Source organism: Falco cherrug, chromosome 1 (assembly GCF_023634085.1).
Source record: "Falco cherrug isolate bFalChe1 chromosome 1, bFalChe1.pri, whole genome shotgun sequence".
In the NCBI taxonomy this organism is placed as follows: domain Eukaryota; kingdom Metazoa; phylum Chordata; class Aves; order Falconiformes; family Falconidae; genus Falco; species Falco cherrug.
The window spans coordinates 50,479,093-50,492,150 of NC_073697.1; the positions used below are offsets into that span (position 1 = coordinate 50,479,093).

At 37.7% G+C, this 13,058-nt stretch overlaps 1 protein-coding gene across 4 annotated transcripts in view; it reads right to left on the reverse strand.

Annotated features, from left to right (window-relative positions):
- SORCS2 (sortilin related VPS10 domain containing receptor 2) overlaps nt 1-13,058 on the reverse strand; it is a 579,339-nt gene that overhangs the window by 20,319 nt on the left and 545,962 nt on the right. For all 4 annotated transcript variants that reach the window (XM_055725044.1, XM_055725032.1, XM_055725036.1 and 1 more), the window contains exons 22-25: nt 12,019-12,131; nt 10,283-10,408; nt 3,647-3,746; nt 2,062-2,164 (exon numbers count right to left, since the gene is read on the reverse strand). In XM_055725044.1, the coding sequence (XP_055581019.1) occupies nt 2,062-2,164; nt 3,647-3,746; nt 10,283-10,408; nt 12,019-12,131 (442 nt within the window). The remainder of the gene's footprint in view (nt 1-2,061; nt 2,165-3,646; nt 3,747-10,282; nt 10,409-12,018; nt 12,132-13,058) is intronic.

Here is a 13,058-nt window from a genome sequence, read left to right on the forward strand (position 1 = left end):
ATACAGGTATATAATGTTGACAAGCTGCCTTTGTTCATTACAACTTGCAACCTTTATATCTATAAAGGACACTCAGTTTCATAGCCTCAGTCCCTGTGGACCAGTTTGTAAACTTACATGCTCACTGTACTGACATTAAAGGGACTATACTTGCAAGTAAATACTCCATGGGGATCCAGCAATTCACCAGCTGTCTTTGAAAGACTTTTTTTAAGGTATTAAAGATTTGGGTGCGAGAGGAGTTCACAGGGAGCACATAGGGAAAAAGTGATTTTTAAAATGTAGTACCAATGAGTTGCTCAATATTCTTTGAAGACCAAATTGCAAATGAAGGACACAATGAAAAAAAAAATCATCTTGGAAAAGCTTAGCAGGAAAATTTAAAAATAATTCTGTCAAGTATCTCAGAAACAGATAAGAAAGGTAATAAAATTGAACACTACTGCATGGTCATTCATCAATGCCAAAAGCAGTTTTCAGGCTACAGAGAAACATTTGAATATATCTCACAATTCTCCTCAATCTCACCTAAATTAAACCCCCACAATATTTAAATGCAAATGGTTTTCACAAATTATATATGGAAGTGTAAGAGACATTAAAACTCGCAATTTGCAAATTGTACTACAGTTTCCTCCTTAATAAAAGCCCTATTTATAAAGCAATGGTTCAATGGGCATTTTAGAAAGAACTCAAGGAAAATAATTTTTTTATTCCTTTCTTGAATATTTTATACTTCTTTTGCCATGCGGTAATTGTGTCTGTTATTTAATTGCTCTCATTTAAGAGCTAATAAAAGATATAAATCATACAGCTTTGGAAAGATACCACAAGCAAGTTTTATGATCCCACGCTACAAACAGCAAATCCTCCATGTATTGCTACTGAAATAATATAATTACAACACATCAACCATTTTTATGCTTTTCCTTGCTGCAGGCATCTAAAATAGCAAAATGGATTTTTATTCAGTTGTAGACAGGCTGATACAGAATTCTGTGCTTTGTCCTTTAGAGAAATCAGCCACTATGAGCTCTAAGAAACATACGTGCTGCATTGAGAAAATAAAGAGATTCTTGGAAAACGGGGGTTCTTAATTGATGTAAAAACACTTTATCTAAAAAACCTCTTACTTAAATTCTACCTACCCTTATTGCAATCAGACTCAGTGCCACACCCATTTCTATAAACAAGTTAATTTCAAATAAAAATCAGTCTTTAAAAAATGCAACAAATCAATAGGAATCCTCACTGAGCAAATATATCAGGATTTGATGATGATGAAGGCTTGTTTCCAGTGTGCTCAAATCAAATAGCTTCTAAATGCCCCAGAGAAACAAAAAACCAAGAGTATAGCCAATATTAACACAGACCTGTGAACAAGAACAAAATTCTTTATATTGCACAGCACCCTAGTAGCTCTGATTATAATCAATTGCAGACTAAAGATATATTGGACTGTCAAAGGCTGGCATATCATCCCTTGTCAATTTTGAGAATATGTCTCACATAAAGGCCACTTCCAGAATTAGTTCTTCCCTCAACACACTCTACTGTCAAATTAATGCTAATCTATTTCCGTCAGTCATTCTACATGGCAATGCCCCAGCAATTAAAACCTAATGTGTGCAAAGAGAAACTCCAGAGCACTACATGTTTTGATAAAACTATTTTTTTAAGCAAATCAGCATTGCAGATGCACTCCTTATCCCAATAGCTTTAGTTTATTCATAACTGCTAGGAGTAATGAGGTAGGAATTAATCAGGAATAATATTTTTGCTCAGCTCTGTTTCTTGATGATATTATTTAGACAAGCTGAACAAACTCTTCATAGTTCCCATATTGCTGCTATTTACCTTGGAACACAACGAGTGAAAGCAAACATCAGTGTAGTACCTTGATGTCTGAAAAGTTCAGAAAAAACCCACGATTTTCAAATGGTGGACTTTTTGCAATTCTTCAAGAAATCTCCTTTTTAAATAACAAACTCTGGTTTGTTTTTCTGATCTGGATAAATCTAATTCTTAAAATGTGCATGTTGTTGATTAAGGTTTACTTGCCTTTTGAACTTGTAGAGGATGAAAGCCCCAACCGCGACTAGAGAGATAACAAAGAGAAACACTATAGCCCAGTAGCCACTGCCTCCTCCAATCCTCTGAGAGTCTGAAATATGAAATAAAAGTACATCTTAGCATGTTCTCTTTCAGATCAGTCTATTCTTTTCTGTTTCTCAGGACAAAAACTTTTGTTGTTATTTGTGTAATCTTTTCACTCCATCTGTAGCCTCTTCAAAAACGCAACAACACAAAATTAATTGGTGACTTGTGACTGAAGGACAGAGGACCAATTAAAAAAACCCCAAACCCAAACCCCAAACCCCTGAATATTTAATTATTTGCATACTCAGTGGGGTTTTTTTGTGGGAATCTAAATTTATCACAGGAAATTATCACATACCCTAAGTACATGCATTGAAAACCAGATCTGTATTAATTTAACAGATGGAGAAACTGAGGCTGTGAACAATAAATGAATTCATCAAGATCGTACATTGGTAAAGGCTGAAATGAACATGGGCTTCTTTCAATCCCAGCTTTTTGTGCTTGCTAACCAATGCTAGCCCTTTAAAGCAGATGGGGTACCACAGTGAGACTGTAGCACAATTCTCTATTAGCAACTAGATAAAAGACCTTTGTCTTCAACAGAAAGCTGAGAGATATATCACAGCAGTATTTGCATAAATTGATTGTGGTCAGCTAAGCTGTTCTCCCACAACAGACTGAAATAAGAAACAAGGCTATATTATGGGAGATGATACACAAACAAAAATTATGGAACATTCTAATACAAGGTTCAAGTCAAAGTTGAACTTTCTGGTTCAAACTTCATTTTAATGTATCTCTGTTCAAAATACACACATGTATGCACACATGCTCTCTTCAGCCAGGTTCCAGCTACAGTGCATGCAGGAAATGCATGCAAAAAAAAAAAAAAAAAAAGGCGTTTCCATTTGTTTTAAACAAAGAAAAAACATAATTTATCTCAGGACAGGATTAGCAATATGGAGACCCTACAACAAGCTTCCCGTTAGTTGATTTGAAGATCAGAGATACAAGATTATCGCCTAGACCCATGGAGTTATATCAGCAGAGTTAATGGCCGATATGATGGTAAGAAGCTCTGCTTTCTCAGCAGCTAGTGCAACCAAAGTGCCTTTAGTTCACCAGACATGCTTTTTTTTTGAGGCTTGGTTGGTTCTTCCTGCAAGGCACTATTTTGTACAATAGAGGTGTTTACTTAATGTCATGGTTACACAGGAAAACAAAAGAAGCTTGTGTTACAGAATATAAGGTGTGACAAAATGGAAATGCATAAGAAATAGTTATTTGGTGGTGAGTCTTAACAAGTACCAAATGAAAATATATACATGTCTACATGTGTGTGTGTATGTATATAGATATTTACATACTTGCATGTACATACACAATATGTTTATGGGTGTATCTATATGTAACAAGTACCAAGTAAGTATATATGTATGTGTGTATATGAACACATATATACTGATACAAAATTTTTCTCCTTATCAGAACTCAAACAGGCACCCAAGGGGTGGTCTTTTGGGACCTTTGTTTATATATTTACCTGAATCGGAGTCAGCTAAAGTCACTAAGACCCAGTATCCTCCTCTCAGAAAGAAACTGATGTTGTGTGCATTCAAGGCCTGCTTTATAGCCGCTATTCTCTGAAAATACAACAGAGAGAATGTCAGGCGTCTCGCACTCTGTTCCACTTTGACAGACTCAGTGCTCTAAAAAGGAAAACCTCTGGTTCAGTAAATGGTGAGAAACTCAGAAAGCATTTCTCAATGATGAGCTGAAATCTTAAAGAAATTCCTTATTTAAAAATCGTGCAAAACTCTACAAGCCATAAAAGCTAAAAATGTCAAAACTTTATAGCCAAATCTTTCTTTTTGCTTACCAGGGCCTTTATGTTTACCCAGTTTGTGACAGACAGCATGTCATTTACACACACTGCTGGGTTTACCTGGGTCATAACTCACACAACGCATAATCCATATTAAAAACTCTACATTCTTCTAACCTATCAGAAGAAAACCTGCAATGTCACTTTAGATTTCTTGCTATGAAAAGTAACCGCTATTTGATAATGAACTGCATGTCATAATTTACCTTACCTCCTTACCTATTATGGGATGGATTCCATTTATACCTACTTTTTAACAATACTCTGTAGAAACATATACATCCATCCATGTGGAAAAAATCAGGATTCCTCCTATTTTTCTTCAGTGGATAGAGCATAGTAAAATATGGTCTCACATTTTTATGGAGCAGAACCATTAAATATACCATCATATCCTAACCCCAGATAAAAAATTGTCTGAATTTTTGCCCTTCTACTTGCTTGTGTCTTCAATGTGGGTAATTTTCTGAAAGATCAAAGCTAGTTTTATACTCTGTGCCTTATGATTTAGGATACAACTTCCCACAGGATGCCAAATTAGAAATATGCTTTATACCCATGAAAACTTCACAAGTAACTCCTTTTATGATATTATTAATTACAAAGCTCATCTTTGACAAGCCTTTGCAGTTTAATAAATAGAAATCCTTGTAGTCTGTGTCATGTTACGGACAGAGACAATACAAAAGTTCAAATTCAAATATCCTCACTCACGTTGAGGAATATCTAACTTCTGTAGCTATTCCACTGACTCTATTACATTTTTTTGTGGGGGAATGACTCAACATAAGGGTGGTGTGAGCACAGTCTCAGTTATTTTACAACACAATTACTCCAGATAACTCCTAAGTATATATCTTCTTGCCCAAAATCTGAAAAGAGATCGGATATGACAACTGTATTGATTAGCAGCCTCTGAAATGATGCTGGCACCACTAAATACTTGTGTCAGACCAGGTTCATTCACATACTCATGGTATACAATGCAAAAGGGATCACTAATTTAGGCTAATCTGACTTTCAGCCAGTAAATGCAATTACTGAGCCCCATAACTTTGGATAGGTCATATTTTCCTGGCAGGAGTTTGAAGAACCCAACATTTGCTCTAGTTTTTGCTTAAGTGACTAACACTTGTTAGTTATTTATTTCCCCACCCTGGGTTCCCACCACAGCCTATATGAACTACACTTCATTTTTTAATCTAATGTGAATACAGCCAAAGGTTCTGTCTTATTTATTTCACTGTTAGACTGATGGCTGGTTTAGTACTCATGGGGGTTATTTTCTGCCTCAAGGTATTTATTGAGCATAGTGAAGCCACCTCTCCAACTGTTTTAAAAGAAACTAATCCAGTGTTTGGATGTCCTCTATAGACTCTGTAAGTTAAGGTTCTTATACCAGTATTTGAATTTTCTGTCTCCTTTCTCTACGTCCTTTCCAATGATAATATTTGAACATGTAAACACAATGGCTCCTGCACTGTGGTATAAGAATATAAAAATAATGACACTATTCAAACTCTTACACACTTATTTATACATCCGGAGATCTGACTTGCCTGTTTTGCCAAAGCAATTCACTAGGAGTATTCATGTAGTAGTTTGTCTAGATAGAGTCCAATCTTCCTCAGAGCCACTACTTTCTGGGCTGTAGTTCAAATGCACTTTAATTGACTCTTTCAACTGAACCCATCCCACCTGACATAAAACATGTAATAGATGTGCATAAATTAAGCGACTGAGCTTTCCTCTAGAGACAATGATTAGAATTAAATACTTTTGAAATTGCTGTGTTCTTAAAAACAGGTTAAATCACAGTCAGGTTTTATTTCTACATGTATAAATTTCATAGATTCATAGAACGGTTTGGGTTGGAAGGGACATTAAAGATCCCCTAGTTGCAAGCCCCTTGCCATGGGCAGGGACACCTTCCACTAGACCAGGTTTCTCCCAAGCCACATCCAGCCTGGCCTGGAACAGTTCCAGGGATGGGGCATCCACAGCTGCTCTGGGCAACCTGTGCCAGCGCCTCACCACCCTCACACTAAAGAATTTCTTCCTAATATCTAATATAATTCTATGCTCTTTCAGCTTAAAGCCATTACCCCTTGTCCTATCACTACATGCCCTTGCAAAAAGTCCCTCTCCAGCTTTCTTGTAGTCCCCCTTTAGGCACTGGAAGGCAGCTACAAAGTCTCCCCAGAGTCTTCTCTTCTCCAGACTGAACAACTCCAACTCTTTCAGCCTGACTTCATAGGAGAGGTACTCCAGCTTTCTGATCATCTTTGTGGCCCTCCTCTGGACTCATTTCAACAGGTCCATGTCCATTTTATCCTAGGGGTCACAGAGCTGAATGTAGTACTCCTGGTGTGGTGTCACAAGAGCCAAGTAAAGGGGAATAATCACTTCCTTTGACCTGCTGGCCACACTTCTTTTAATGCAGCCCAGGATTCGGTTGGGCTACAAATGCACACCGTCAGACCATGTTGTGCTTTTCACCCACCAGCACTCCCAAGTCCTTCTCCTCAGGACTGCTCTCAATCCGTTCTCTGCCCAGGCTGTATTGATACTGGGGGTTGCCCTGACCCACATGCAGAACCTTCTACTTGGCCTTGTTGGACTTCATGAGGTTCACATAGGCCTGCCTCTCAAGCCTGTCAAGGTCCCTCTGGATGACATTCTTTCCGTCCAGTGTGTTGACCGCGCCACTCAGCTTGGTGTTGTTGGAAAACCTGTTGAGGGCACTCAATCCCATTGTCCACATCACTGACAAAGATGTTGAACAGCACTGGTGTGAGTATGGACCCCAGAGGAATCCCACTCATCACCTATCTCCACTTGTACATCAACCCATTGACCACAACTTTTTGAGTGCCGCTATCCAGCCAATTACTTATCCATCAAATGATCCACTTGTCAAATCCATGTCTGTCCAGTTTAAAGACAAAGATGCTGTGTGGAACAGTGTCAAAAGCTTTGCACACGTCCAGGTAGATGACTTCAGTTGCTCTTCCCTTACCCATCAAAGCTGTAACCCCACCATAGAAGGCCACCAGATTTGTCAGGCACAATTTTCCCTTAGTGAAGCCATGTTGGCTGTTACCAGCTGGAGGATCTGCTCCACGATCTTGCCAGCACAGAGGTAAGACTGACTGGCCTACAATTTCCGAGGTCTTCCTTATTTCCTTTCTTAAAAATAGGGGTTATGTTTCCCCTTTTTCAGTCAGTGAGAACTTCACCAGACTGCCACAACTTCTCAAGTATGATGAATAGTGGCTTGGCTACTTCATCTGTCAGTTCCCTCAGGGCCTGTGGCTGCATCCCATCAGGTCCCATGGACTTGTGCACCTTCAGGTTCTTAGATGGTCTTGAACCTGATTTTCTCCTATAGTGAGCAATTCTTCATTCTCCCAGTCCCTGCCTTTGCCTTCTGCGACTTGGGCATTATGGCTGGAACATTTGTTGTTGAAGACTAAGGCAAAAAAGTCATTGAGTATCTCAGCCTTCTCCATGTCCCAGGTAACGAGGTCTCCCATTTCCTTTGGGAGAGGGCCCACATTTTCCCTAGTCTTCCTTTTATCACTGACATACATATAGAAGCTTTTATTGTGTCCTTGATGCCCCTGGCCAGATCTAATTCTATCAGGGCTTTGAAAAGAAAGGGGCTTTTGTCAGAATGGAATCAAATTTCAGAATTATCCAAAGGGCTCCTACCACTATGCTGCCAACTTACTTGCGATCTTTCTTATTGCTGGCTACTTTTTTCAGTAAGACTCCTATTCTAGATGACTAACTTAATAAATAGCATCACATCATAACACTCCATGTAAAATACCAACACAAACTCCATCAAGTAGGTGTTCTTTACCTGATCAAGAAATTATTGCCTTTAACAATCCTTCTGAAATCACATAATATCCCCAATGTAAAAGGTTTTCAGCCAAGGACAAATAGGTTCTCTTTGAGGGAAGATGTTTCATAGCTATGTTTGAATTAAGATTTCAGGGATATCTCTTGCAAACATGCAGGAAACATTCTGTATTGCTGAGTCCTCACAGTGGTGTCACAACACTGACTTTAAGAACTGGCACTAGCAGCATGACAAAGCACATTCTTCCAGTGAAAAATGATGGAGACCTTCAGGATTCTCGTTTGGTAAGAGAAGATAAAATAATGAACCTTTAAACAAGTGATACTATGACTATTTTCCTATTGAATTAACTAACTACTGCTTCTAAGTTTATTTACATAGGGTATATTTTCAGAATATTTCTTGAGTCACATTGGATTCTGATACAACATGTATTTTATCAAAATTTGTGCCATTAAATTCTAAACCAACAAATTTATATGCACATGTCAATAGCTAAAGTAGTGTCCCTTAGCAATAATATAAAAATAGAAATTTAGGCAGCTGGCGCTAGAAGACTGGCTCTACAGCACTGTACTCTCGAAAACCATCAGTGTTGAAATGTGATACTAAAGAACCTGATTTTTTATCATTGAAGAGCATAGGCTGCTGTAATTGCTGCTGTCTCCCTTGTTCCCGCTCCAACCAAATGTAGGTTGTACCTTATTTGGTATTTCCATACATATAATCCCCAACCACAACTGGTCTCACCTGGTCTACCCTAATAATGTCAGAAACGTACATCTATTATCCAGATTATACAATTACTTTCACCTTTCAGTGCTCCTCCAGTTTCCAAAAACATTTGCAAGGTCTTACTGGAGGACTACTTGGCACAGAAACTGTGACCTTCTAAACTACTGTAATTTCCCCATAGCCTCACTGAACACGAGGTTTTCCAAATAATTTGCAACATATGATTATTTTTCTTTATGCGTTGGAGTAACTCACAGGATAGGATATTTCATACACAAACATGAAAAAATCCTTGAGACAGCATTGATTGTAATTGATGATATTCTTTAAGCTTCCTTGAAGCACAGTGCTAATGTAAGAGTTGAGACTTAAAGGGAACTAATATGCATAACACTTTGTACTGAAATAAAATGTTTGCACAAACTAAGAATCTATCACCATCAGTTCCCTTAAATTATTAAAGACATCCATGCCATATAGGCTTAGAATGAAGAATTTCCTTTAGAAGCTGCACCTTACTTCAAGAAGTGGAAAGATGTAAATAATTTTGAAGTGGTAATACTCACCTGACTGAAAGTTTTAGTTAATGAATGGCACTCTACTAAAGAAACAACCTGCTAAAATTAACCAAATTAACCATTTCCTGCAACATTATCAGCATTTCAGACTCCCATGAATTCCCACTGTGATTACAGAGGAAGAACAGTAATGGTTTGGCTTTACCATAAAGCAGAAAATTTTTGGCATTTACACGGTACTCTGTGCATTTTAAAGACACCTGTTCAAGTACTTGGACAACTTCAACATACCCCTTTGGATCTTCCAAAGTGTACCCCATCAAGTCCAATACAATCTACTGCTTTTGTGTTACTATGAAGAATATCTTATTACACAATTGTCCAGCCCTTTGTATACCGTGACCTTGTCTCAAAAAGTTGTAAAATGCCCTTCAAAATTAATGATACCTTACATTGTGTTTCTTTGTGACTGGCAGGGCTTGAACCACAAGATACAGTCCCAGAGTTGGGATCTGTTCCTTCCCTATCACAGCAAAAGGACAAATATCGTAAATTGTAAGTGCAAAACTGTCTTCTGATTTTCAGCTGGCATAAGATCTTTTATTATGGAAGAAATATGGTTTGGAAATAAGCAGGGAGAAACTAATGTCTGGTTTCTGTTCCTGTACAACTATATTTGTTTCTTGCCAATTGAAAAGGACATTTGCTCATAAAGTTAGAAACTACCTGCTTGATGCTCTTTACATTATAGGTCAGCTATGAAGGTTCTGTTTCTGTTTGACCTGAAATCTAATTTGCTTCTGAAGACAGTGCAAAGACAGTTTGTCCCTCTTTAGAAGTATCAATGTTCTAAAAAGACTCTTTGCTCTACTGGATCTTCACAGACTGATATGCCATCACTATTGTTCCTGTTTTAAAAGCAGATTGATAATAATTATTCTTGAGAAATACACTAACACCAGTAAGCACTAGATTATGCTGGTCTATACACTGTCAAACACAGCAGACGTAGCTGTTGTTAGTTTTTATGTGTATTTTGTCAGGTGGGAATAAGATCTTTACATAGGTAGGGAACACCTTGTAATTTCACACAAAGACAATGAGACTACAGCCACTGATTGGAAAACAGAATGAAGACTGTCCTAACCAGACATACATTGCTCTGGTTACCTTATCACTAGTTACACTTCGCTTCCTTTTTGGTTGGTTTGCTGGTAGTAGCACATGTAAGTCAGCTGTTGTGGGTAGACCAGGTTTCACAACTGTCATGAGTGTTTCTTTGGGTATATTGGTTTCCTGTGAAGACAAAGGCATGTGGCAAATTACAGAACAGCGTTCTTTATATTTTGTAGAAAATACTTCAGTAGCTCCATGTGTGTATTTTGGTCTTTGGTGTTAAGATCCTTAATCTTTAGAGGGGATTTCACCAGAAGCTAAACCATGGACAAAGCCAAACATAAATCAACTGAAATGTGAACTGCTCTTTGAAGACTGGAACAGCTAAGCATTATTAGCATATTAGAGTGATTTAGGGGCATCATGGAAAGAAGCAAAATGATGTGGGCATATAGTTTTAGTAAAGTTCTGCAATGGTTGTATGTTTTTAGCATAACATTAAACAAATTCCTAAGGGATTTAGGATCCTTTGCAGGCCATTCAGACACTTAGTAGACTTAGAAGGGCATATTAATTTCAGTTAACTCTAACTTAGGGAGGCTACACTTCCATTAGTGTTTAATGGGCAGAGAGAATTCTTCCAGGGTGATACTAAGAGCACCTAGGTTCAGTTCCTGAAATTGTAATGAATACCTGCATCCCCCACTGAAAGATAAGTGCATCCCTTTTAAAAATAGTTTGTGCAAATTTTGGGTTTAGTCCCAAATTCCTCCATGTCTATTTTATGCAGCCACACAATTCTAATGACAACACCCTGGGCACTTCCCATAGGCTTTCTCAAACCGATTCTGGCATTCCATTAAATTGCTCATATTCTTTTGCAAATGATTCAGTAATTATTAAAATGCAAGAGCTGTTTTATAATGGAGGAAAATATTTGTTTGACTGACAGGTTATGGAATGGGTTTAAGTCGAGAAAAGTGGGAAATTACTTTAATTTGACATTTGATGTGAACCTTAAAAAGGCAGGAAATGGTATAAAGTCAAAATTCCAGAACCTGATTTGCACTACTACAAATCCAGGAAAAGTCAATATTTTAAAAAAATTATCAACCTGCATGTAAGTGCTACTGTCCTCACAAATGCTGGTGTGTGCACACCCGGTTGCTGGCATTGTGTGTACCTGAAGAGCACAGCTCTAGAGCTCACAGTTTTCATGGGGTTCTTTTTACTTATCTCACAGTCTTGCTGCATGGCTTTGTACTTGATTTAACTTGCAGGATTCAGCTGCTCTGAATCCACATTTATTTTGTGAACATGATCTAAAAAGCCAGCTGTATTAATGGTACCCCTATATATTATAAATAATTTTCAAAGTTACGTAACTGGCATGAATTCTTTCTTTCTGCTTTGTTTTTACACTAAGACTATGTCTTTTACTTTGCACAGCATCTTTGCTTAACTTCTAAATATATCACATTTAAGCTACTCTTCCTGCTTTGGAGTCAGCACTATTTGCCAATATGTCTATATCCCTAATCCTAGAGAACAATATTTAGCATTAATTGCCAATTAGGCTGTGTTGGACCTAAACTGTCTATTCAACAATATCATCATCTGGAGTCTGTACATCAAAGCTACACTAGGCTCAAACTTGTTTGAAATGTGGCTCATGAGGCTCACTGTATTATTTTGCTCTGCCTACTTTTTTCCAAATGAGAAGGCATTAACTTAACCTTCAAGCTTTATGACTGGCCAGGGAACATTTTACGAGCAATCTGAAAGAGCACCTTTGCAAGAAGTCGTGTTACTACCCGCCCTATGTCTTCCCTCCACTCTGGTATGTCAGGGTTGTACATGTCCAGGTGCTTAGTAAACTTCAGAGGAAGAACATGAAAATGATCTAGAAAAAAAAAAAAAAAAAAAGAAAGAGAAAAAGAAAAAGAAACATTTTTGAACAAGTAACAAACCAGGCTGCAAAAACAGTTTTGTAAAAATGAAAGCTGAAAATATATGTTTTGCATTATTTGCTGTGCAGCGCTGCGGTATCTAGGGGCCCCACTGCTCTGTGTTTACTCTTGCATGGAACAATAGTACACTCCTGTCAGTCATTCAATTTCTTTCTGTATTTTTGTCACCATCAAATCTGTGCCTAAAGGTAAAAAAGCAGGAAGAAAAAAAAATAAACAAAGCAGATTTACATCCATGCTCTGGAGTCATAACCTTCCCAATAATTTTTCCTTAGGACAATACACTACACAGACATGGTTGATTTCTTTGATTTGTAATGGGAATGCACCAATGGATTTTATTCTTACAGAATCATAAGCATATGGGGTTTGCTCATTACGTGTTCCTGTTTTTCATGTAATATGAATACATACTCCATAAACTAGCTGTGAAAATAAGAACAGAAATTATATGAAAAATGCTAAGTACTGCCCTCTTTGAAAAAATAAAAACAAGACACACCCACAACATTTCTCTGGATAATGTTGAAAATATCTGAAATACTAGAAATGGGCTGTTCCTCAGCAAACAGTCTCTAAAATCTTCCCATTCTGCATATAGTCTTCTTGGACAAACACCCAGAGAACTTAATGCAAAGCAAAGAGACCCTCTGGAATGCATGAGTCAAACCTGGCCTCCCCAACACTTCCAAGAGAATTGTATCTTAATGCATTTCTTTTCCAAAGGTTTCTTTATTTCCCTCATGGCCAGTAGTCTCTTGCTCATTGTATCAGGAGTGGTCAACATTAAGAGCAGAAGGAATTTTTGAAAGTCAAAGTCATTGATCCAGTCACACTAAGAGGGTTATACTTTTTCGATT